Source organism: Hemiscyllium ocellatum, chromosome 10, assembly GCF_020745735.1.
Source record: "Hemiscyllium ocellatum isolate sHemOce1 chromosome 10, sHemOce1.pat.X.cur, whole genome shotgun sequence".
Taxonomy (NCBI): Eukaryota; Metazoa; Chordata; class Chondrichthyes; order Orectolobiformes; family Hemiscylliidae; genus Hemiscyllium; species Hemiscyllium ocellatum.
In genome coordinates this window covers 96223563-96247316 of record NC_083410.1, presented here as the reverse complement: position 1 = coordinate 96247316, position 23754 = coordinate 96223563, and the positions used below count along the sequence as shown (strand labels likewise).

Below are 23754 nucleotides of genomic sequence, written 5' to 3'. Positions count from 1 at the left end.
GAGTACTATAGACACAACAATCGGTGCAGAGTTTTAACACAAAAAGGACCAGAATTTGCGTTAATGCCTTTTAGGTAAAAAACAAACAGTAACTTGTTACTTTAAATCCACGGTGGACCATTTCAGTGGAATTCCGTTGCACGAGACCTGGATCTGGAGAGCAGAGTTAAGCTGCATTTTTTTTAAAGATTAGATTCCCTGCAGTGTGGAAACAGGCCCTTCGGCCCAACCAGTTCACACCGACCCTCCGAAGAGCAACCCACCCAGATCCATTTCCCCCTGACTAATGCACCTAACACAATGGGCAACTTAGCTTGGCCAATTCATCTACCCTGCACAACTTTGGATTGTGGGAGGAAACCCACGCAGACACGGGGAGAACGTGCAAACTCCACACAGTCACCCGAGGCCAAAATTGAACCTGGGACCCTGGCGCTGTGAGGCAGCAGTGCTAACCACTGAGCCACTGTGCTGCCCCAAATTGGAATATGTAATGGGTCAGTCCCTGGTTCCCTTTATTCATCAAAAACAATAAGAATATGACAGCTCCACGCAGAAGATGGCCTGTTGATTTTGAGCCACCTCTTTTTGAAATGCAGTCCAATTACTTCCATTTGCTTCGCTGTCCTCCATCTCCCTGGAGTCCTTTCCCTTTGCGAGTATTCAGCCCGTAACCTTTTGGAAGTTCTCATTGTATTTGTCCAATGGTCAGGGAGTGCGTTCCAAAGGTAACTATTCATTGAACTTTGAAGAGTCCACTCGTTGTTTCTGGTTCTTTATCAACCCTGTTCCAAGTTTATAATTACTAAAATCTGTTTTGCATTGAGCAGAAATGTGCAGATGTTAACCCTGCAGTGTGGAAGCAGGCCATTCAGCCCATCGAGTCCACACCAACCCTGCGAAGAGCATCCTGCCTGGACACCCCCCACCTTAATCCAATAACCATGCATCTCCCAGGCTAACCCACCTATCCTGCACACAATGGACAATTTAGCACGGCCAGTCCACCCTAACCTGGGTGGATCAGCATGGCTAATCCACCAATCCATATAACGCAGACAGTAGGAGGATGTGCAAACTCCACACAAACAGTCATCCAAGGGTGGGTTCGAACCTGGGACCCTGGTGCTGTGAGGCAGCAGTGCTAACCACTGAGCCACCGTGCCGCCCATTGTAGAACATTGTAAAGGGACATGATTTCTGGAAACGAATGTTTTCCCATTGAAATCAAATTATTTTTTCTTAAAGTGGGTTACCCTTTCAGCTCACGGGGGTGCAGAAATACTACCTATTACACCACAGTACCCCCTTGCCAAATGACACTTCTCTGAGAAATGCAGGTTCTGCAGAAACACACCATTATTCTATTGTGTGTTAGATGAGTGTGCAAAACAACCCCTGTTGGCAGGGCTTCCAGCTTCGACAGCAGTTAATGCATTTTCGAGCTGCCTTCTCTGCACCAGTCAGTAAACTGCCCAACACGAATATTACCATAGAGCAGTGAGTGAGTGATTTAAGGGGAAACCAGGCAAGTACATCAGAAAGAAAGAAATGGAATTATATCCTGATAAGTTGTTTTTTTTACTTGAAGCACCGTAGCGTACGAGGTTATGGAGCAAGTGCTGAGAAATAGAATTACAGCAGAATAGGTTCCTGATGACCTGTATGGACTTGATGGGCTGAAGGGCCTCTTTCTGTGCTGTAATATTCTATGACCTTAAACAGAGAGGGGAAAGAGTGGGTAATAAATCCCGTCGGCTGAATGGCCCCCCCCTCGCTTCTCTCACATTCCATGGAATCTCCACCTGAACTCAGACTCCCCAAAAGCTTTGGAAGATAAATACTGAACATTAAGTGTTATCTTAAAGTAATGGCAGGTAGTTGGTGGGAATTAGCAACCCACTCCCCACAAGTGGAATCATAGGTTTAGATCAGTTGAAACGTTCAAGACAGAGATGAATTGGCTTGTGCTGCGAAGGACGGATTAAGGTTCAAGATCAGGCAAGGCGTACCTGGGGTGGGAGAAGGTGGGTGGTGGTGATGGGTTTGGGGTGAAACGCGACCGTTCATTTGTACCAACATGGAGTCATGCTGTTGTGTGAAATACTCTCTCTCCCTTCTCTGATTGCAACTACAGGCCCTGTTGGAAGAGTTGGCCAAACTGCGGGACTCTCTTCATGTCCTGTCTGACCTGGGGGAAGAGATGAGGCAGCAGGTGGACTCTTCAGCAGCGGCCGCTATTCAGTCTGACCAACTGTCCCTCAGCCAGCGATTGTCCACTCTGGAACACGCTCTCAGTAGGCAGCGCTGTGTGCTACAGGTACTCTCCTTACTTCTGCTATAGCCACCTTGGCTTTAGCACAATTTAATTGACATTTCCTTTGTGTTGCTGTGAAAGAAGGCTTGCCGTCAACACGTGTTGTCTTTCGGCCATCAGGACACAGATGCAAGAATGCCAGATTTCCCCAAGAGGCACAGCATTTATACTGCACAGGAGAAGGATGCTGATTGGTTGGAAAGTTGGCCTCTGATTGGTGGAGGCATCGCCATGGAGAGTATAGCAAGGATCTATTGTCCCCAAGTTCTCTGTTTCAGAAAGGCTGCAGCACCTCACGTCTTTCAGCTTACAGAAGCCTGTGCCTCAAAAGGGGGAGACGATGGCTTAGTGGTATTATCGCTGGACTGTTAATCCAGAGTCCCGGGAATGTTCTGGGGACGCAGGTTCAAATCTCACCATTCAATTAAATAAAATCTGGAATTAAAAGTCTAACGATGACCATGAATCCATTGTCAATTGTTGGAGAAAACCCCATCTGGTTCACTGATGCCCTTTAGCGAAGGAAATTGCCATCCTTACCTAGTCTGGCAAACATGTGATACCGGACCCACAGTAATGTAGTTGACTCTTAACTGCCTGCTGGGCAATAAATGCTGGCCGAGCCAGTGATGCCCCCTCACCTCCCTTGAACAAATAAGAAACAAAATTGTGGCTTATAGAAATGTCACTGAGTCCTGTTGATGATCTTAACAAGAACAAACACTTAACCATTGCACCTATTTAAGTCCATGGGGACAGTGGTTCCATGGTGCATTCTTAGTGCCATTGCATCAGAGCCATTTTGCCATCCAATCAGCACCCTTTCCCATGCAGTAAAAATTGTTGTTCCCTTCTGAAATGTGATATTCTTGCCTCTGTCCTGACGAGAATAAGACTAGACAAAACTTCAGCTGCACGTGTCCTTTCTTTTTCAGTAATACTCTAATTCTCTATTACAAAATAATTGCTTGACATTTCTGAAAGTATCTTGGTGGCAAGCCAAGCACAAGTTCAGCTCATTGACAGAATATCGAGGTGACACAGAAAACCAAGCACTTATAAACCAGTTGTGTTTCAGATAGGAGGAAAGAATTTGCATTTATGTAGCGTCTTTCATGATCTCTGCATATACCAAAGCCCCTCGGCCACTAAACTACTTCTAAAGTGAAGTCATGGTAATAATTTGGGATCGTGACTACCTTGTCAGATCCACCCCAGGATCTCACCAGCAGGACTGAGCAAAATTACCGGATAGTTTGTTTGGAAGGTGAACGTTTTTCTGGACTGTGGTCTCAGTATTTCTCTCCAGGAATATAACATTAAAGGATTTCGGACCACCCCTGAGGGTGTGAAAGTGTAAATGGCACAGTGCGATCCCAGTGAGTCATGAACAAACCTGTTTTTGATTGCTGTTGGTTGAGGAATCAAGTTTGATCAGGAACCCAGGGTATCCTCCTGCTGTTCTGCTGTGAGATGTTTGACATCCTCTAAGTGGGCAGACAGATCTTTTTTCCACTTCTCCAGTGAATGGTGGCACCCGTGACATTCGCTCAGTGCTGTGGGGCGGGGGGGGATCAGACTGGATTGCCAGCTCTGTACTGGGCAGTAGACCTCACCTTCTCACTTAAGGGATGAGTGTGCTGCCGACTGGGCCGCGGGTGGATCTGTGTTGACCAGGAGAGCGTCTAACGGGGGTTGCTTCATCCTGCAGGCTGGTGTTCGTGATTACGAGACGTTCAGCAAGAGACTGGAAGCTCTGGAGGAGTGGATTGTGGAGGCTGACGAGGTGCTCAAATCACAGGACCCCAACCGATCGTCTGACCTGACTATAATCCAGGACAGAATGGAGGAGCTGAAAGTAAGTTTCTCCCTGTTATGAAGGTAAAGGTGTACTGTACCTTTAAGAGAAAGTGAAAGCTGTTTTGCACTGAGAGCTTGCAGCTGCCTGTCATGTGACTGACTATCAGTCTCAGAGTGTACAGGAAAATTGAAAACATGTAACATTTGGCTGTGCAACAAATACCTGAGTTTTGGTTGCTATTTTTGCAATTAGATTTGAACCAATCAGTTTGAATTATACCCCAGGATACTAAAAACCAATCAATTTTGAATTTATTGTTTTGCCAACATCGAACCAATGAGATGATCCGATGCTCAGGTATAAAGAAGCTGACATTTTGACAGTTAGCCAGAGAGAGACCAACTGACATTGCCAGAGTAACTGCTAGCAACACACTCTCTATCAAAGGTACCTCTTTCATATGAAACACCTTTGCAGCAAAAGACCTAAGATGACCCGGGGAGATCTACAGCCAGAGGAATACTGACACTGACGATAATAGCCACTGTGTGGTTTTGAAATTAAGTTGATACAATTTAATACAGGTTTTTATCAGAACAGTATATAGTTATAGAGTTGCAGGCTTAGTTATAGAGTAGTAGTTAAGAGAAAGGGGGCTTAGAGTTGTAAATAGTTATTGTTTAATGTTCACTTTGAGGTAAAGAACAAATTGGTATTTTTTTTCTTCAAATACTGGAATTTTGTAGTTCTCTGTCACTCGTACTTTAACAGCTTAGGGGTGAGGTGAGCTTTTCTGGGTTTAATTAGCAGAAGGGAATGCCACTGTGTGGTAACACTCCCCATGATTTCTGCGTGAGGTATGAAGTGACCAGGAGTGATCAGCCCCTTCCTGCTGGTGCAGACCTGGTAACTGCTGTGTTGTTCCTTCCCCTTACCATCCCTGCCCTGGCACTCTCTGCATTCATATGGCACACCTTTTCACCAATTGCTCTTTGTTGTCGCTCGGAGCTGACATGTCAGGCACGGACAACTCACCTCTCATTGATCCACCTTTCCATCCCACCCTGTGCACAGAGACCTCGCTGTGGTGCCTCCTCACTGTGTGTGGGGGACAGCTCCGACAGAATAGGCTTCAGCACAGGCAGGAGTTTGCAGGAATATTTAAATTGGAAACTGTGCCCAGCCTGTTAACCCGGGGGAAACTGGTCTCGGGCAGGATCGAACCAGCTGAAGAGAAGATCACTCCGGGTGGTATATGAGTGGCACTTCACAATTGCCCATTTCCATTACCTCCCATTGCCCCCTCCCTGTGTGCCCTTTCCAGCTGTACTTGGTTTTAATTAAAGTAACCGAATCTTGTGCTTGGGGTAAATGAGATAAAAGCTTGGATGTGAGAAATATTACATCGTTTTATGTGGATCTTAACAGCAGAGAAATGAACAATTCAGTGCAACCTCTCTGTGCTGGTGTTTAATGTCCATTTGAACCCTATGCCACCTCACTTCGCCCACTCCCTAGATCCCTCTGTTCCTAACTCCCTCATGTATTTATCTAACATCTCATGAAAGGCACTGTGTCATTTTCCTCAGTCAGTTCATGTGGGTGGTGAGTTGCACAACTTTGTTCAGTTTTTCCAAGCCCTGGTGACATCTTTGTGAATTCTTCTGTTGAACCTTGCCCACTGCCACTGTATCCATTTCCGAATATCGAGACCCGGGACTGTGCCCTTTTCTCTTCAATGTTAGCCAACCTGTGTTCAGTACAGTTTTAACACAAAATGCTGTCCCGTTAGCAAATTGACTCAGATCTATCGCCAATTTTTTTTGTGGCATTGTTCCTTCTAATGTTTGGTGTTCCTGTAACCCTGGGTCGCTACAGAATAATGTTGCAATGGGGGGTGAAGAGGTGCTTGAGACTGGATGTAGGAACAGAGAGGATTCTGTGTGCTGAGAGCAGGAGTGACTTTTTATAGTGCACCTAGTGACAGCAGTTAATAGATCCATCCCACAAATCTCACATCAGTCTGCACTGCAGGCCAGGGTTGTCAGGGAAAAGAGGGCGTTTTAACAAAAGGATACTCTCTTTATTTTAATGGTTGAGTAAAAAATGAGGTCTGCAGATGCTGGAGATCACAGCTGAAAATGTGTTGCTGATCAAAGCACAGCAGGCCAGGCAGCATCTCAGGAATAGGGAATTTGACGTTTCGAGCATAAGCCCTTCATCAGGAATGAGAGAGAGTAGCCAAGCAGGCTAAGATAAAAGGTAGGGAGGAGGGACTTGGGGGAGGGGTGATGGAGGTGGGATAGGTGGAAGGAGGTCAAGGTGAGGGTGATAGGCCGGAGTGGGGTGGGGGCGGAGAGGTCAGGAAGGAGATTGCAGGTTAGGAGGGCGGTGCTGAGTAGAGGGAACCGACTGAGACAAAGTGGGGGGAGGGGAAATGAGGAAACTGGAGAAATCTGAATTCATACCTTGTGGTTGGAGGGCGGATTCATACCTTGTGGTTAATGGTTGCTGACCGACACTGGATGGTTGTACACTGGATGGTTGTACACCTGGATGGTTGTACACCTGGATGGTTGTACACCTGGATGGTTGTACACCTGGTTGGTTGTACACCTGGTTGGTTGTACACCTGGATGGTTGTACACCTGGTTGGTTGTACACCTGTCTGGTTGTACACCTGGATGGTTGTACACCTGGTTGGTTGTACACTGGTTGGCTGAAGCACCTAGCTGAGACACTGACATAACACTAACATGCCCTCTCACTATGAGCCAGTTTGATCCCCGCAGTCAAAGCTGAGACCTCCTGTTTTACTCGGGGCAGTTGGTGTTTTGATTTTGTTACCTTCTAAAAGGCAGGCGTTTGTTCGCAAGGCAGTACGTGGTCGAACGTGGAACAGATCAATTGTTTGTAAAGGAGGGGAAAGGGACCCGAGGGGCAACATTTTCACGCAGAGGGTGGCGTGTGTATGGAATGAACTGCCAGAGGAAGTGGTGGAGGCTGGTACAATTACAGCACTTAACAGGCACCTGGATGGGTACATGAATACGAGGAGTTTAGAGGGATTCTGGCAAATGGGACTCAGTCAGTTTAGTAAACCTGCTCAGCACGGACGAGTGGGACTGAAGGGTCTGTCTCCTTGCTGTATAACTCGATGGTTGGATTCTCAGGTCCTTGTCCATACACTCAGGTTTGCTTGTGAACTTGAAATGTACTGAAAATTTAACTTTTTCTTTAAAATGCTAAGACAACAGCAATAGGAAGAAGAACTTGCATTTGTCTAGCACCTTTAACTTAACCCTAAGGTGCTTCACTGTTATATTATCAACCGATAATTGACTTGCAAAGCAAGCAGCGGAAATACTGTTCAGAGCAGTACACCTTTTGAAGAGAGACGGGCGGTGGAGAAGCTGCTAGATTTACAGTGAGATGTCCAGACTCAGGGTCAAGGCAGATGATGGGACATCTGCCACTGGTGAAGCAGTGAAACTTAGGGATGTGTAGGGGTTTGGAGGGTAGGGCGAGGGTATAGAGATGAGCAGAAGCAAAGCTGCTGGAGCCCTTGAAACTATGACACCCAACAGGGTGTGGCATTAAACAAATCACCAACGCTGAGAGGCCTGGTCTTGCCGTCTGTGATTACGTCACGGGGTAAAATCCTGGGTGTAAAATGGTTTCCAGTTAAAGACTGCACAGCCACAGTTGTATCTGGGCCGATCCGATGCGGATGATGAAGAACTCCCATTGATGAGAAAGTGAACGGCTGCTTTCCAGTCTCCGTATCCCTGTGAACTGAGAGCCTCCTCTCACCTGACTGAAGTAGAGCCTCATTTCTAGGTTTTATTCAAAATGACAGGCTTGAAAAAAAAAGATTTTCCATAAAGCCCCACCCCTTTGCTCCTTATGTTAAAAAGGTGCTCCCTGGTTACTGATCGCTCTACTGAGGGATTTAGTTCTCCCTGTCTATGCCTCTCATGTTTTTGTACATCTCAATGAAGTTGCCCCCTGCCTCAGCCATTTCTGCTGTAAGGGACACAACCCCAGCCTATTTAGTCTCCCTTCATCGCTGAATCACTCCAGCCCCAGACAACATCCTGGTGAGTCTCCTCTGTAGCCTCTCTAGTGCAACCACATCCTTCCTACAGTGTGATAACAGAAGTGCACACAGTACTCCAACTGTGGCCTGACTAATGTTATATACAGCTCCATCATAACCCCCTGCTCTTACATTCAGTGCCTTAACTAATAAAGGCAAACATCCCATAGGCCTTAAGACCATGGGACATAGAGGCCGAATTTAGGCCATTCTGCCCAACGAGTCAATCATTCCTTCTTAACCACCTCATCTGTTATCGCTGATCAGTATTTAGGAAACAGTCTGCAATGATTTCAGTGGAAAGGTGATTTGATAGCAGTGCTTTTGTTTTGTATTTTGCAGGTCCAAATGCTAAGGTTTAGCAGTACAGTCCCTGACTTGGATCGCCTGAATGAATTGGGATACAGGTTACCCCTGAACGATAAGGAGATCAAACGCATGCAAACATTGAACAGACACTGGTCCTCAATTTCTGCTCAGACCACAGAGCGGTTTAGGTAATTCAGTACTTTGCAGCTTATGAGCAGAATACCATCTCAGACTTGTAACCCCCTGCCACACTGATACTGAGGCTCAATATTCTGTCATTCACTCAGTGTGGACTGATTCGACAGACTGTGGCCCCCTTTTAGAAAGAGGAAGCTGTCGGACTGGCTCTTATTGCTGCCAAACATCACTAGGTTTTGCTGACTGAAGGCTTCACTGAGATTTCCTGTGCTACTTGTTAATCTGCTCGATACCAGAATTCCAAATCCTAAACACTCGAGACGGCAAAGATTTCTCCTCAGAGGTTTTTTTTTACAATTGCCTTAAATACATTGAAAACAATTTCTCTTTGACAACTTCATTTGAATCACCTTAGGATTTTAAATACCTCTATAGAATCCCTACGCACCCTTGAGACTTGGGACCTTTAGCATCTCATAGAAATTTTACAGTGTGGAAAAATGTCCTTCGGCACATTTGTGTTCGTGTCCAGTTATCAAACATCCATCTCTTCTAATCCCATTTTCCAAACATGACCTTGTACGTTGTGGTGTTCCATATGCTCATCTAAATAGTTCTTAAATATTTTGATGACTCACACCTCTACTCCTTTCTCAGGCAGTGAGTTCCAGATATATACTGCCCTCTGGATGAAAATGATTTTCCTCAAATCTCCTCTTTACCTTAAAACTGTCCCTCCAGTTATTGACACCTCTACCATGGGGATTTAGTTCTTCCTCTCTACTCTATCTATGCCCCCCATAACCTGTACATCTCAATTAGGCTCCCCACCCCAGCCATCTCTGTTTTAAGGTAAACAACCCCGGCCTAGCTAGTCTCTCTTCATCAATGAATCACTCCAGCCCCAGACAACATGCTTGTGAATCTCCTCTGCATCCTCTCTAACACAACCACATTTGTGGGCGGCACGGTGGCACAGTGGTTAGCACTGCTGCCTCACAGCGCCTGAGACCCGGGTTCAATTCCCGACTCAGGCGACTGACTGTGTGGAGTTTGCACGTTCTCCCCGTGTCTGTGTGGGTTTCCTCCGGGTGCTCCGGTTTCCTCCCACAGTCCAAAGATGTGCGGGTCAGGTGAATTGGCCATGTTAAATTGCCCGTAGTGTTAGGTAAGGGGTAAATGTAGGGGTATGGGTGGGTTGCGCTTCGGCAGGTCGGTGTGGACTTGTTGGGCCGAAGGGCCTGTTTCCACACTGTAAGTAATCTAATCCAATCACATCCTTCTTACATACTCATCGAGTCGTACGGCACCAAAACAGACCCTTCGGTCCAACCAGTCCGTGCCAAACGTAATCCCAAACTAAACTAGTCCCACCTGCCTGCTCCTGGCCCATATCCCTCCAAACTTTTCCTATTCATGAACTTATCCAAATGTCTTTTAAATGTTGTAATTGAGCCCACATATATCACTTCTTCGCGAAGTTCATTCCACACATGAACCACCCTCTGTGTAAAATATTTGACCTCCATGCCTTTTTGAAATCTTTCTCCTCTCATCTTAAAAATGTGCTCCCTTGTCTTGAAACTCCCAATCCTAGGGAAAAGACACCAACCATTAACCCTTTCTATGCCCCTCATGATTTTATAAACCTCTACAAGATCACCTCTCAACCTCTTACACTCCACTGAAAAAAGACCCAGCCTATCCAGCCTTTCTGTATAACTCATACATTTCATACCCGGCAACATCCTGGTAAATTTCTTCTGAACCCTCTCCTGCTTAATAATATCCATCCTATAACTGGGTGACCAGAACTGGACACAGTACTCCAGAAGAGGCCTCATCAATGTCCTGTACAACCTCAGCATGACATCTCCACTCCTATACTCAAAGGCCTGAAGGCAAGTGTGCTAAACACCTTCTTAACCACCCTGTTCTTCCTCGTGGGGCTGCACATTGTCTGCAAAATCTCTTCAGGATTTGGAGGAAGAAGGTTCAGTGGGAAGGTATGTCGTATTTCTGCAAGATAATGGTATTCACTCAACTCCTGAGAAACAATTAACGGCAGTAATCTAAATGGCATGGGGACCAGGGCAATGTTGCTAGATTCATTAGAGGAACAACTCTATATTTCCATTTAACGGATTGACATTCTCCCCATAGAACATGGAACAGTACAGAACAGGAACAAGCTCTTTGGCTCACCATGTCTCTGCCGACCTTGACGTCATTCTGAACTAATCCCACCTGCCTGCATATGGTCTATGTCCCCCTATTCCCCCCCTTTGTTCATGTGTCAGTTCAAATGCCTCTTAAACATTGTTATCACAGTTGCATCTACCAGCTCCCTGGCAGCACGTTCTAGGCCTTTGCGTATCAAAAATGTGCCTCACATATCTCCTTTAAACTTTTCCCTTCTCAACTTAAACCTATGCCCCCCTATTTTCACCCTAGGGAAAAAGACTCCAATTATCCACTCTACCCATGCCTCTCATAACTTTATATACTTATGTCAAGTCGCCCTTCAACCTCCGAGACTCTAGTGAAAATAATCTGAGTTTGTCCAATCTCTCCTTAAAGCTGATGCACTCCAAACCAGGCAACATCCCAGTAAGCCTTGTTTGCTTCCTCTCCAAAGGTCCTATAGTGTGGTGACCAGAACTGCACACAATACGCCAAATGTGGCCAAACCAAAGTCTTGCACAGTTGCAACATGATTTGCCAACTTTTATACTCAGTGCTCTGAACGATGAAGGCAAGCATGCGGTATGCTTTCTTTACCATCTTATCCAGTTGTGTTACCACCTTCAGGGACCCATGGACTTGGATTCCCAAGATCCTTCTGTATATCAATGCTCCTTAAGGTCCTGCCATTTACTGTATACTTGCCTCTTGCATTTTACCTCCCAGAATGCATCATCTCACACATGGTTGGATTAAACGTCATCTGCTGTTTCTCTGTCCAACTTTCTAACTGATCTATATTCTACTGTATCCTTTGATAACCTTCCTTGTTCATATCTCCACCAATTTTCATGTTGTCTGCAAACTTAGTAATCAGACCACTTATATTTTTATCTAAGTGATTTTTATACATATTACAAACAGCAGAGGTCTCAGCATTGATCCTGGTAGAACACCACTGATCACAAACATCCAGTCAGGAAAATGACCTTTTATCTCCTGTGACCAAGACAGTTTTGTATCCAATTTGCCAACTTAATCTTCTGGACCGGCCCACCATGGGGGACCTTGTCAAATCCTACAGTCAAAAAACGTCCATTTCCATAACATCCACTGCCCTACCCTCATCAATCATTAATATCACCTCCTCAAATACTCATCAAGTTTGTAAGGGAAGGCCTCCCCCACATAAAGCCTTACTGAACATCCTAAATAAATCTGTTCTTTTCCAAATGCGAGTAAATCCTTCTCCACTAATTTCCCTACCACTGATACAAGGCTCACTGGCTATAATTTCTTGGGTTATTTCTGTTCTTTTTTTAACGGAACATTCTTCAGTCTTCTGGGACCTCATCTGTGGCTAATGATCTCAGTCAAGGTCCCAGCAGTCATATAGGATTGAAGGAGGCCATTTCACCCATTGGGCTTTAGTCACAGATTCATTTCATTCAGATAACTCCTTTCTGTAAATCTGATCTTTATGGACATTTATGGTCTTCTTTGCCTTTGTGTGAAACTAATTGAATGTTTTAATCTGGTTCCAGTAAACTGCAGGCATTCCTGCTTCAGCACCAGACGTTCCTGGAGAAATGTGAGACCTGGATGGAGTTCTTGGTCCAAACCGAGCAAACCCTGGCAGTGGAGATTTCCGGAAACTACCAAAACCTCCTGGAGCAGCAGAGGGCCCATGAGGCAAGTGGAGAGCTGGGGCCACGGGCATCAGTGGGAGTTGTCTGTTTGCCTCCACGTACTACCCTGCTCTATCACCGTTCCTTCATCAGCACACGGTTAAACTCCTGCATCAGCACCATGGCGCTAAGCTTCACCAGTATTTCCTCAGGACCCAGTGTTGGCCGATTGAGCCAGCCCAGCAATTGGAAATAAATGCCAGAGATGCTCGATCCCTGGATACCGTATGTCAGACCTCATTGGGCGACATTGAACAGCAGAGTTATAATATCTGCACTGGCAGAGATCCTGAGTTCAGGGATGGCCAAGACTGCCCTCTGAGGGACTTTTAGATATCGCTACACTCCAACGTTAATGAGCCAACCAGTCCCTAATTATTTAATCCAGTACAACAGACCTATTGGTGAACATCCATCCCATTTTCTAGTCCAGGCGAGGGGTCTGTACCTCAGCGTGAACAGGAAACGCAGCACTGTCGGTGCTTACCTGAGACTCTAGGTCGCTGAGCTAACGGGCTGCCCGTCAATGACCATGTGACAACAGTTGGCTCTGGGTTTTCATTTCTTTGCACTGGGTAGAGTCTAAAATCTGTACTGAGTTCATTCCCATGGACATTGGTCAAACATCCTGCTACCTGGCATCGTAGCCAAGCGATCTTGTCCCTGGACTCTCAGCCGAGAGGTTCCCGACAAGTTGTGAGATGGAATTCTGTGGATTCAATAACATGTGGTCTGGCACCAGGAAATTAGGGGCGGCACGGTGGCTCAGTGGTTAGCACTGCTGCCTCACAGCACCAGCGACCCCAGTTTGATTCCAGCCTCAGGCGACTGTCTGTGTGGAGTTCAGATATTTCCCCATGTCTGCATGGGTTTCCTCTGGGTGCTGTGGTTTCCTCCCACAGCCCAAACATGTGCAGGTTAGGTGGATTGGCAATGCTACCTTGCCCATAGTAGCCAGGACATGTATACTAGGTGGATTAGCCAGGAGGCGATAGTGATTGGATGGGATGCTCTTCAGAAGGTCAGTACAGGCTCGATGGGCCAAATGGCTCTCTCTGCACTGTAGGGATTCTGTGATTCCAACTGACCATGTGAGCTCCTGGGATTGTGATAAAATCCCCATTGGTTCTGAAAAGGTATCTGCTGGTCTGAATTACATGTGACTACACTGTGCAGTGGGGCAGTTTGGGATGGGCATCAGTTACCTACTGCCAGTGTTGCCCCAGCATGGTGCATTGGGGTAAAAAGCTGTGAATAAGACAGGTGGTTGGGTGAAACTCTTCCAGCATAATGCTTCCTGTCTGGAATCCAGGAGCACAGTCCCCTTTTGTTTGCTGGCACTAGGTGGATATCCTGAGGTGCCTATTCATTTATATTTCCTGTTTGTGCTGCCCTTGGGTATCTATGTCAAGTTGTGCCAGTCTCTATGTGTTCCTTGCGCCCACTATCAATCCAATTGATGTCTTAAAAATTAACAGCAACAGGATGGGACGCAGCTCCCTCTGAGTGTCCGTTCCCTGCCCCCCTCGGGAAACCTATCATTGCATTAATTGGTCCATTCTCTGAGGTCAAGTCCCGCTCCAAAGACTTGATTGCCTACCATAGGCAACCACTTCTGACACAGTACTGAGGGAGTGCCACGCTGTTAGCAGCGCCTCCCTGTGGTTGAGAAATTCCGCTCTTCAGGAGGGTTAGGAGAAGAGTTGAGGGAGTTTCTCCCATTGTTTCTTTAACTGCTGAAACAAAACCGATCAGTCAGACGTCACCAGACATGGGAGACAAGGGGCCTTCTGTGTCCGTACATGATCTGAGTCCACGCTGTTCTAAATTACAGAGCTGTTCCGAGCGAACATGAGCTGATGCGACATCTCAGCACGTTCTTTCCACCTTACTTTCCCTCCTTTTGTTTCTGGTGCAGTTGTTCCAGACGGAAATGTTCAGCCGACAGCAGATCCTGCACTCCATCATCAGCGACGGACAGCGCCTCCTGGAGCAAGGCCAGGTTGATGACAGGTAGGAGCCGCGCAGTCGGTTTTCCCTCCCAGCTGCTCTGGAGGGATGGCTGCACTTGTGTTGAGAATGTGCTGCCGTGCAGAAGCTGAGCGTGTGAGCAGCGAACACGTTAAGATGCACAGCAACCTTAAAGGGACCATGCAGTGCAAGGAACAGTCTGTAAAGGGAAATGAAAGGGAATGTAGCTCACAGCCCTCTCATTACATCAAAGAGTAGTCACTGTCCAGTTATTTTTATTTAGAATAAACCTTTATGAGTTAAGATCTGATTAATTTTGTTGTAATTCAAATCAAACTGGTTCCACAGAAATTCAGATGAAGAAATCCGATTGGAGTTTAATGCTGGAATAAAAGTAAAGAACTGTGGATGCTGAAAAATCAGCAACTTCTGGGAAGATAGGTTCTGAGAAAAGATCACTGGGCCCGAAATGTTAACTCTGCTTTCTCTCTACGTTGCTGCCAGACCTGCTGAGTTTTGAAAGCACTTCCTGTTTCTGTTCAGTATTTAATGTGCCTGGTTTATAAGGCCTTGTTATTCATTCCTCCAGTCTCTTGCAAGTCTCCACTGACTCTCCATAACCTATAGTTAAGGTCGTAGCGACATCCAGCAATGCAACAGACCCTTCACCCATGCCAACCAGATTATTTATCCTAATTTAATCTCGTCTTACTTGCCAGCGCCTGGCCCATATCCCTGTAAACCTTTCCTATTCAGATACCCATCCAGATGCCTTTTAAATGTTGCAATTGTTCCAGCCTCCACCACTTCCTCTGGTAGCTGATTCCATACACATACCACTCTCTGGGTGAAAAAGTTGCCCCTTAGGTCCCTTTTATATCTTTCCCCTAAACCTATGCCCTCTAGTTCTGGACTGCCCAACCCCTGGGAAAAGACCTTGCCTATTTACCCTGTCCATGCTCCTCATGATTTTATAAACCTCTATAAAGTCACCCCTCAGCCTCCGACACTCCAGGGAAAACAGCCCCAGCCTGTTCAGCCTCTCCCTAGACCTCAAAGCCCCTCCAACCCTGGCAACATCCTTGTAAATCTTTTCTGAACCCCTTGAATTCATCAGTGAATCCACGCCAACATTTGAGCTCCGCCTCTAATTTCCATTGAGAGCAGATGAGTATGAACCATGTTGCAGTGGGTCTGGAGTTACATGTAGGCCAGACCGGTTACAAATGGCAGATTTCTTTCCCTGAAGGCTATGAGTGAACCAGATGGGTTTTTACAACAATCTGGTGATAGTTTCATTGTTACTCTGATTAGCACTGTTGCTTCACAGCACCAGGGACCTGGGTTCGATTCCACCCTCGGGCGACTGCCTCTGTAGAGATTGCACAGTCTCCCTGTGAGTTTCCTTCGGGAGCTCTGGTTAACTCGCACAGTTCAAAGATGTGCCGGTCAGTTGGATTGGCTATGATAAGTTGTGCATAGTGCTCAGGGATTAGATTAGACTTACAGTGTGGAAACAGGCCCTTCAGCCCAACAAGTCCACACCGACCCGCCGAAGTTTGTGCAGGTTACGTGGATTAGTCAGGGGAAACGCAGGGTTACAGGGAAAAGATGTGGCGTGTAGGTCTGCGTGGGATATTCTTTGGAGGGTCAGTGTGGACTCGATGGGTCGAAAGCCCCCCTTCCACACTCTAGGGATTCTGTGATTCACAACTAGCTTTCAATTCCAGATTTTATGAATTGAAATTCCACCAGTTGTCAAGGAAGCGCTTGAGCCCAATCTGAATGTCATGAGCCAGGGTCTCTAGATTAACGTCTAGTGATATCACCAGTATGCCATTGTCTCCCCTGACCAGCAGCAGGGGCTTCCCTTTAATCCTGTTGCATAGAAATCCCTCTTCCCTGTTACCCTCAGTTATAAACACCCCCAAGAGGGCAAAGTTTGCACTTTAGCTCAGTTGGGTTCAAATCAAAAGTTGCCAGATATAAGTTTGCTTGCTGAATTGGAAGGTTCGTTTTCAGACGTTTCGTCACCATACTAGGTAACATCATCAGTGAGCCTCCGGTGAAGCACTGGCGTCAGTGACCTGCTTTCTATTTATGTGTTGAGGTTTTCTTGGGTTGGTGATGTCATTTCCAGTGGTGATGTCATTTCCTGTTCTTTTTTCAGAGAGTGTTAAATGGGATTTAAGTTGATGTGTTTGTTGATAGAGTTCCAGTTGGAATGCCATGCTTCTAGGAATTCTCGTGCATGTCTCTGTTTGGCTTGTCCGAGGGTGGATGTGTTGTCCCAGCCGAAGTGATGTCCTTCCTTATCTGTATGTAAGGATTCTAGTGAGAATGGGTCATGCCTTTTTGTGGCTGGTTGATGTTTATGTATCCTGGTGGCTAGTTTTCTGCGGGTTTGTCCAATGTAGTGTTTGTTAGATATTTTGTAAATGACATTAGTTTTACTTGTTGCACATGCATCACCCTCTGCATGAAAATGTTGCTCCTTATGTCCCTTTTAATTCAATAAACGAGCAAAACTCACTTTGCAGCCACTGCTCATGTGCCGAGACATGGGTATGGTGCCTTAAAATGAGTGGGAGGCTGGTCCGGATCCTATCGGGAATCTCGTGCAAGGCAATCAAAATCTGGATCTCTGTGCTCTGTCGGGAGAAGTGCTTTTGTTTTTTTTTAAATATTCATTCATGGGATGAGAGCATCACTGGTCAGGCCAGCATTTATTGCCTCTCCCTAATTGCCCAGAGGGCAGTTAAGAGTCAGCCACATTGCTGTGGGTCTGGAGTGCATGGAAAGAGGGTGGGGTAAAATTTGATGGTCGCGATTTACTTGGTACAGGGATGACGGAATAGAGAGGAAGGACTGGTAGATGGAATTAAGATGCAGATCAATCAGGATCTAAATGAATGATGGAATGGGCCCCTCCTGTTCCTGTATAACAGGCTTGAATTACTTTTGTAGCAGGTTGAGGGGCTGAATGATCTCTTTGTGTTTCCAGTTCATCGACACTCTTCAGCTCTGATGAACCTCCAACGAATCGCAGAGTGCCCGACGGTGATGAGGAACAGTTCGACTCGAATCAAATAAACCGTGTTGCGTTTGTGTGTTTGTTTTCTCTCTCGGTTAGGGACGAGTTTAACTCCAAGTTGGCGATGCTGAGTAACCAGTGGCAGGGGGTGATCCGGCGGGCACAGCAGCGGAGAGGGATTATTGACAGTCAGGTCCGGCAGTGGCAGCGTTACCGGGAGCTGGCGGAGAAGCTGAGGAAGTGGCTGTCGGATGTCTCCCAGCAGCTGGAGCAGAGGTGGGGCAGCGCAGCTCCCATTGCCCTGCAGCAGGCCAGGAACCTGCTGGATGAGGTGCAGGTGAGTGCCGCTGTCCGCCCAGTGTACCCGATCTCACGCTGACATATGTCCCTCTCGCTGTCACAGCACGCAGCAAGGAGAGAGAGAGAGAGAGACTTCCTGACATTGTCAATTAATGACATGGTACCCCACTTTTTGAAAGTTCACTTTACACACTTCACTTTTACAACAGACCTATGTTATAACCTGTTTTCACTAACCAAAAGAAATCCAAAGAGGATTTTCGCTTTTCCTGTAAAAGTTATTGGTTCTTCACTCTACGCCATTTCGGCTTACGAAAGGTTTCACAGGGACGCTCACCTTTCAGATAGCGGGGGAAACGTGGATTCATGTCTAATCCTGTATTACTGTAACCATCTCCAGTTCACGTCACTGTCCTCTGTCTAGTCACCTGCATCCTCCCCCCCTGCCGTAGGCTTCTCCTCCACTCACTGCCTCTTCCTCTCCTCCTCACCCATTGTGTTCGCGCTCTCTGTCTGTCTGTCTGTCTGTCTCCCTCCCCTCCCTCCGTGCCTTCCTCCCCTAGTGCCATTGTCTCTTTGCCCATTTCCTAGTGCCACCGTCTGTGCCCACTGCCCCGGAGGAAGTCTTCCCTCCCTCCCTCCATTGGTCTGCCTCCAGCAATGGGGACACTCTGTCATTATTCACTGTAATTGCCATCACTCTGACTCACCGTACTGCCTCACATCCTGGAGAGAAACCCAGTCAAAAGGCTTTTTTCCCTGCTGTGTCATCGAGCATCTTTCTGTTTTAATCCCATTTTCCTGCAGTCGCCCATGGTCTGGTATTTCCAGTACCGTCTAAATGTTTCTTGAAGACTCCTGCCTCTGTTACCGTGACAGTGGTGGTAAGTTATGGATACCCCTCACCCTGTGGGTGGAAAGATATTTCCCCAGCTTCCTGACCACATTCCACTCTCCCGGTTCCTTTGGCTTTGTTACGTCTGACCTGATGATGTAATCCTCCTCACCAAAGGTCCAGATACATTTCCCTTATCCCTCAGTGAACAGCGGTGGTTGGCAGACCCATGCTAGTGACTATTCCACTTCTTACCCTCCCTCTCAGAGCCAGGGTAGGATCCCCTTGTCCTCACCTTCTTTCAGACCAGCTCCTGATTGAATAGATCCCCCTCTGCCATCCTATCGAAGGGAGCCAGGTTAGAGCTGGAACCTACATGTTACAAACTTGAAGCTACTGTATGGAGTATCTCACGTTATAAAGACACCCCTCCATACTGACCAGCTGCAGCTTCAATCTGCTCCAATATACAGGAGCACATGTGAATCCCTGGTTCATGTCCACTACCTGAATTCAAATAGACACTCAACATCCACGACCTGCTAACCTGAAACCAACAAACATGTATTACTTTCTTCATGTTCAGTCCCTAATGGCCTGGTCTGCTCTCAGTCACCCCCCAGCACCTGGTAACATCCAGGGCACCGCAGATGGAACATCCCCTCCATTTCCCTCCTCCATTCTCCAGACCAAGACTGCGCTGGTCTCCCATGACGAGCTTGTATTTTAGTCTACTGCCTCCGCTGCTTGTGGTATGGACCCCTGTCTTTCATTTTGAGGTTTGGGATTTGCTGGCTGCTTTGCAGGCGACTGTTATGGTCAGTCTCTGCCCTGTTCCCACACTGACCCCTTGGCCCTCAGGCCTTGGTGCACTGTTCCTGTGAAACTCAATGCGAGGCTTTTGAGGAGAGACTTCACAGCCTTCCAGACTCAACACAAAGTTCAACAATTTCAGATCTTAATTGTACCTTCCTTCCCTTCCCTTTCCTCCTTCCTTCATGATGTATGTTTTGGTTGCTATCCATTTTGTTCTTCCTGTTCAGGCCTACTCTAATTCTACCTTTTGTTCCTTGTCCTGTGACCACGGTGAACCTTGAATGTATCAAACTGTCCTGTCTCTTATGTCCCTATCTCCTTTCTCCTTGCTTTTGGGAGCAAGTGAGGACCACAGATACTGGAGATCAGAGTCGAGAAGTGTGGTGCTGGAAAAGCACAGCAGGTCAGGCAGCGTCTGAGGGGCAGGAGAGTCGACATTTCAAGCATAAGCCCTTCTTCAGGAATCATCATTCCTTTTAGCATTTAACCAAAGACTCTTTCCTCCCTCTCCCTTATCTCTGCCTCTGGGATTGTTTGAAACCTTTTTATTTCTCTCATTTATTCCAGTTCTGAACTGAAAACATCGACCTGACCCATTAACTTTCTCTCTGTCTCCAGTGATGCTGCCAGACTTGCTGAGTATTCCCAGCATTTTCTGTTTCGTTTTTTAATTCTGTGCTGCTGTAGCACTGTCCAACTGTGCACCTTCTAGTATGTTCACTTCTTACTGTTCCATTTCTTACTATCACTGTTCACTGCGCTGCTTCACGGGGTCCAGGATAACTTGTTGTCTGGCCATCAGTTTGGGTGTTTAAGTCTGGTCATTGCTGGTAACACCTCTTGGACATTTGGCCACCCTGACTATTACCTTCACTCAGCGATCAGTCTACTGTCATGGGCCTCGGACACTTTGCATAAGCTAGGGATTAATGTTCTCTCTCTCTCTCATTTTCTCGCTCCCACTTTCTTGCTCTCGTTCTCTCATTCTCTCTCTCTCTTGTTCTTTTGCTCGTACTCTCTTGTTCTCTCGCTCCCACTTTCTTGCGTTCGTTCTCTCTGTCGTTCTCTCTCTTTTTGTCTCTCTTCTCTCTCCTCTCTTCTGCCTCTCCTCCCCTCTCTCCTCTTTCTCTCTCCTCTCTTCTCTCTATCCTCTGTCTCTCCTTTCTCTTCTTTCTCTTCTTTGTCTGTCTTCTCTCTCACTCTCACGCTTCCCCCCCCATTCCCATCTCTCTCTCCTCTCTCTGTTCTCTGTCTCCTCTCTCTCTACCTCCTCTCTCTTTCTCTCTCTCTCCCCCTCCGTCCTCTCTCTCTGCTCTCTCTCTCTTCCATCTCTCTCTGTTCTGTCTCTCTCTCTCTCTCTCCTCCTCTCTTTCTCTCTCTCTCCCCCTCCCTCTCTGCTCTCTCTCTCTTTCTCTCCCATCTCTCTCTGTTCTCTGTCTCCTATCTCTTTCCCTCCTCTCTCTTTCTCTCTCTCCCCCCCCCCCCTCTCTGCTCTCTCTCTCTCTCCTCTCTCTCTCCCCCCTTCCTCTTCTCTCTTTCCCCTCTCTCCCTCCTCCTCTCTCTTCCCCCCTTCCTCCTCTCTCTCTCTTTCCCCCCTCTCCCTCCTCCATCTCTCTCCCCCCTCCCTCTTCTCTCTCTTTCCCCCCTCTCACTCTCTTCTCTCTTTCTCCCTCACCAGCTGAAGGAGAAGGTGCTGCAGCGTCAGCAGGGGAGTTACATCCTGACGGTGGAGGCCGGGAAACAGCTCCTGCTGTCTGCTGACACAGAGGCTGAGGCTACGCTGCAGGCTGAACTCACTGACATACAAGAGCAATGGCGGGCTGCCAATATCCACCTGGAGGAACAGAGAAAGCAGCTGAACCTCCTGCTGAAGGTGAGTGGCAGCAGCACAGCTCACTCACTCCCGTCACGTGCCATCGTTGTCGAGTCGTGAAGGACCGAAACCATCCCGAGTCACGCCAGCGCAAGAGCGTCGTGGGAGTGAGGGGTCAGGCAACATGCTGTGACAAACAGTGATGGGAGGGGAGTGAGAAGGATGGAGTGGCGGAGGGTAGGAACGGAATGAGGAACGGGGAGAGAGTAACAGGCTCGCGTCAAAAAGATGTAATGAGTTGAAGAATCCAGACAATTCGGGCCTATCCTTCAAATGCTGGAGAGCCAATAGATCTGTGAGTAAAAAATGAGGTCTGCAGATGCTGGAGATCACAGCTGCAAATGTGTTGCTGGTCAAAGCACAGCAGGCCAGGCAGCATCTCAGGAATAGAGAATTCGACGTTTCGAGCATAAGCCCTTCATCAGGAATAATTCCTGATGAAGGGCTTATGCTCGAAACGTCGAATTCTCTATTCCTGAGATGCTGCCTGGCCTGCTGTGCTTTGACCAGCAACACATTTGCAGCCAATAGATCTGTGTCAGTGTTCCCCTCTTGATGGTCAGTGTGGAGTGATGGGAATGTGTCCCTCTATAAAGGGGTCTCCCCCCCCCCCCACCTCCATCATCAGGGATCTGGGGAGGAGAGTGGTACACACAGTGATACGACACAACGTGAGACTGAGGACGTTCACTGATTGCCAGGCCGCTTGTAGACTTTGGGGCCCAGGGGAGGAATTGGTTTTCCACAACGGTGTTGGGTGTTCACATTGGCATTCCCTCTTTGTCTGTTTGAAAGGACTCCTCTTAAAGCTTCAGTTGCACTCCAGCCCCACGCTCCTGACTCCAGGGCGCCCCCATGAGGGCGGGAGCTGGAAACATGGGAGGGTCTCCTGGTGGAGTCTGCTCCTGGGCCTGGCCAAAGTGGCCGTAAGCAGGTTTGAGCAGTGGTCTGAGGAGAGGGTCATCCTATCAGAGTGCCTGCCCCTGGTTTGCAGTTAGATTCCCATTCAGGTCCCAGTGTGAGCAGTGCGGACTGGTATAGGAGAGGCTTTTAGAGACCGATGGGCAGGCTGGAGCGCACCATCACCTGCTCGATGTTACTTTGATAAGTTTCCAACCCACTTCTCTAAGTTTCCATTATCTGATAGATCTGATGTTTTTGTTACAGTTCTTAACCCGTTAAAGTCTATATTCAGAAAAGAGTAAAGAGCTGGGTGTTAATGCTCGGTCCAAACCATTGTATAAAATCCTCCGTAGTTAATATTAGAATGTGATCTGTTTGGTTTCAAATAGAACCATCTGAGGAAGTGACCAAAGTAACCTGTGTTTAGATTCTGGCAACGTTACAGGAAGCTCCACTTCCAAAAGCAGTCACTTCTCATGAGAAGTCAAGTTATGAGCCAAGTTCTCTGGGTTAGCAGCCCTTGGATACACTAACTTGGGCTGCTCAGCTACTGGGTGTGGGTTAAATCCAGGCCTTCTGACAAGTTACCTTACTTGTGCATTGGTTTTCACCATAACTCTACTTCCTGTTGCATTCGAACCCACATTAATAGTCTTGTGTGTAGTTCACACTTATGGTAACTTCCTGTCAGATTTTAATACCAAGTCTAAATTATATCCTGTACTCGGCCAAGTGCAATACCACAGGCAATCTGTTAGTAATATCATTGTGTGTGTGTGTGTGTGTGTGTACGTACTCTGACATGCTCAGTATCCTCTTAACGTTTTCTATGTTACTGTTCTGATTGGTGATCTCAGTGTAACCCACGGGGAAGGGTGTTGGCAGGTGAGGTTTAACAGGATGGAATGGGCTGTCTTATTCGTTGTAAAGATCTAATGATCAATCACTCATCAGGAACTGATTAACTCAGTGGGTTAGTTTGTTTAGTGTAGGAAAACACATGGCAAGTTATGAAGCAGACACTCTGAACCCATGATCACTACAGTCTAAGTCAGAAGTCACCTGAAGCCAGGTTATAGTCCAACAGGTTTATTTGAAATCATAAGCTTTTGAAGCGCTGCTCCTTCTTCAGGTGAAGTTCACCATAACCTGGTGTTGTGCGACTTATGACGTTGTCCACCCCAGTCCAACACCGGCCCCTCCACTACACCACTACCATCCAGATTGACAAGGCTGACAGATGCGGGGGAACACCACACTCTTAAGTTCCCATCCAAGCCACTCACATGGAAATATATTGTTGTTCTTCCAGTACTGCTGGGTCCAAATCCTGGAATCTTCCCCCCTGCCAAACAGGCCATGGTGGACCAACCTGAGCTGCAAGGGTTCAAGATGGCAGCTCACCACCATCTTCTCAAAAGCCACTAGGGACAGGCAGTAAATGCTGGCCCCTTCAACGATGCCTGCATCCCATGTATTAAAACAA

The 23754-nt window shown here is 47.1% G+C and overlaps 1 protein-coding gene across 3 annotated transcripts in view; it reads left to right on the top strand.

Moving 5' to 3' along the window:
* LOC132819864 (nesprin-1-like) overlaps positions 1-23754 on the top strand; it is a 339003-nt gene that overhangs the window by 208855 nt on the left and 106394 nt on the right. For all 3 annotated transcript variants that reach the window (XM_060831771.1, XM_060831770.1, XM_060831772.1), the window contains 7 exons: positions 2138-2320; positions 4029-4175; positions 8560-8714; positions 12393-12540; positions 14455-14549; positions 17641-17878; positions 21171-21365. In XM_060831771.1, the coding sequence (XP_060687754.1) occupies positions 2138-2320; positions 4029-4175; positions 8560-8714; positions 12393-12540; positions 14455-14549; positions 17641-17878; positions 21171-21365 (1161 nt within the window). The remainder of the gene's footprint in view (positions 1-2137; positions 2321-4028; positions 4176-8559; positions 8715-12392; positions 12541-14454; positions 14550-17640; positions 17879-21170; positions 21366-23754) is intronic.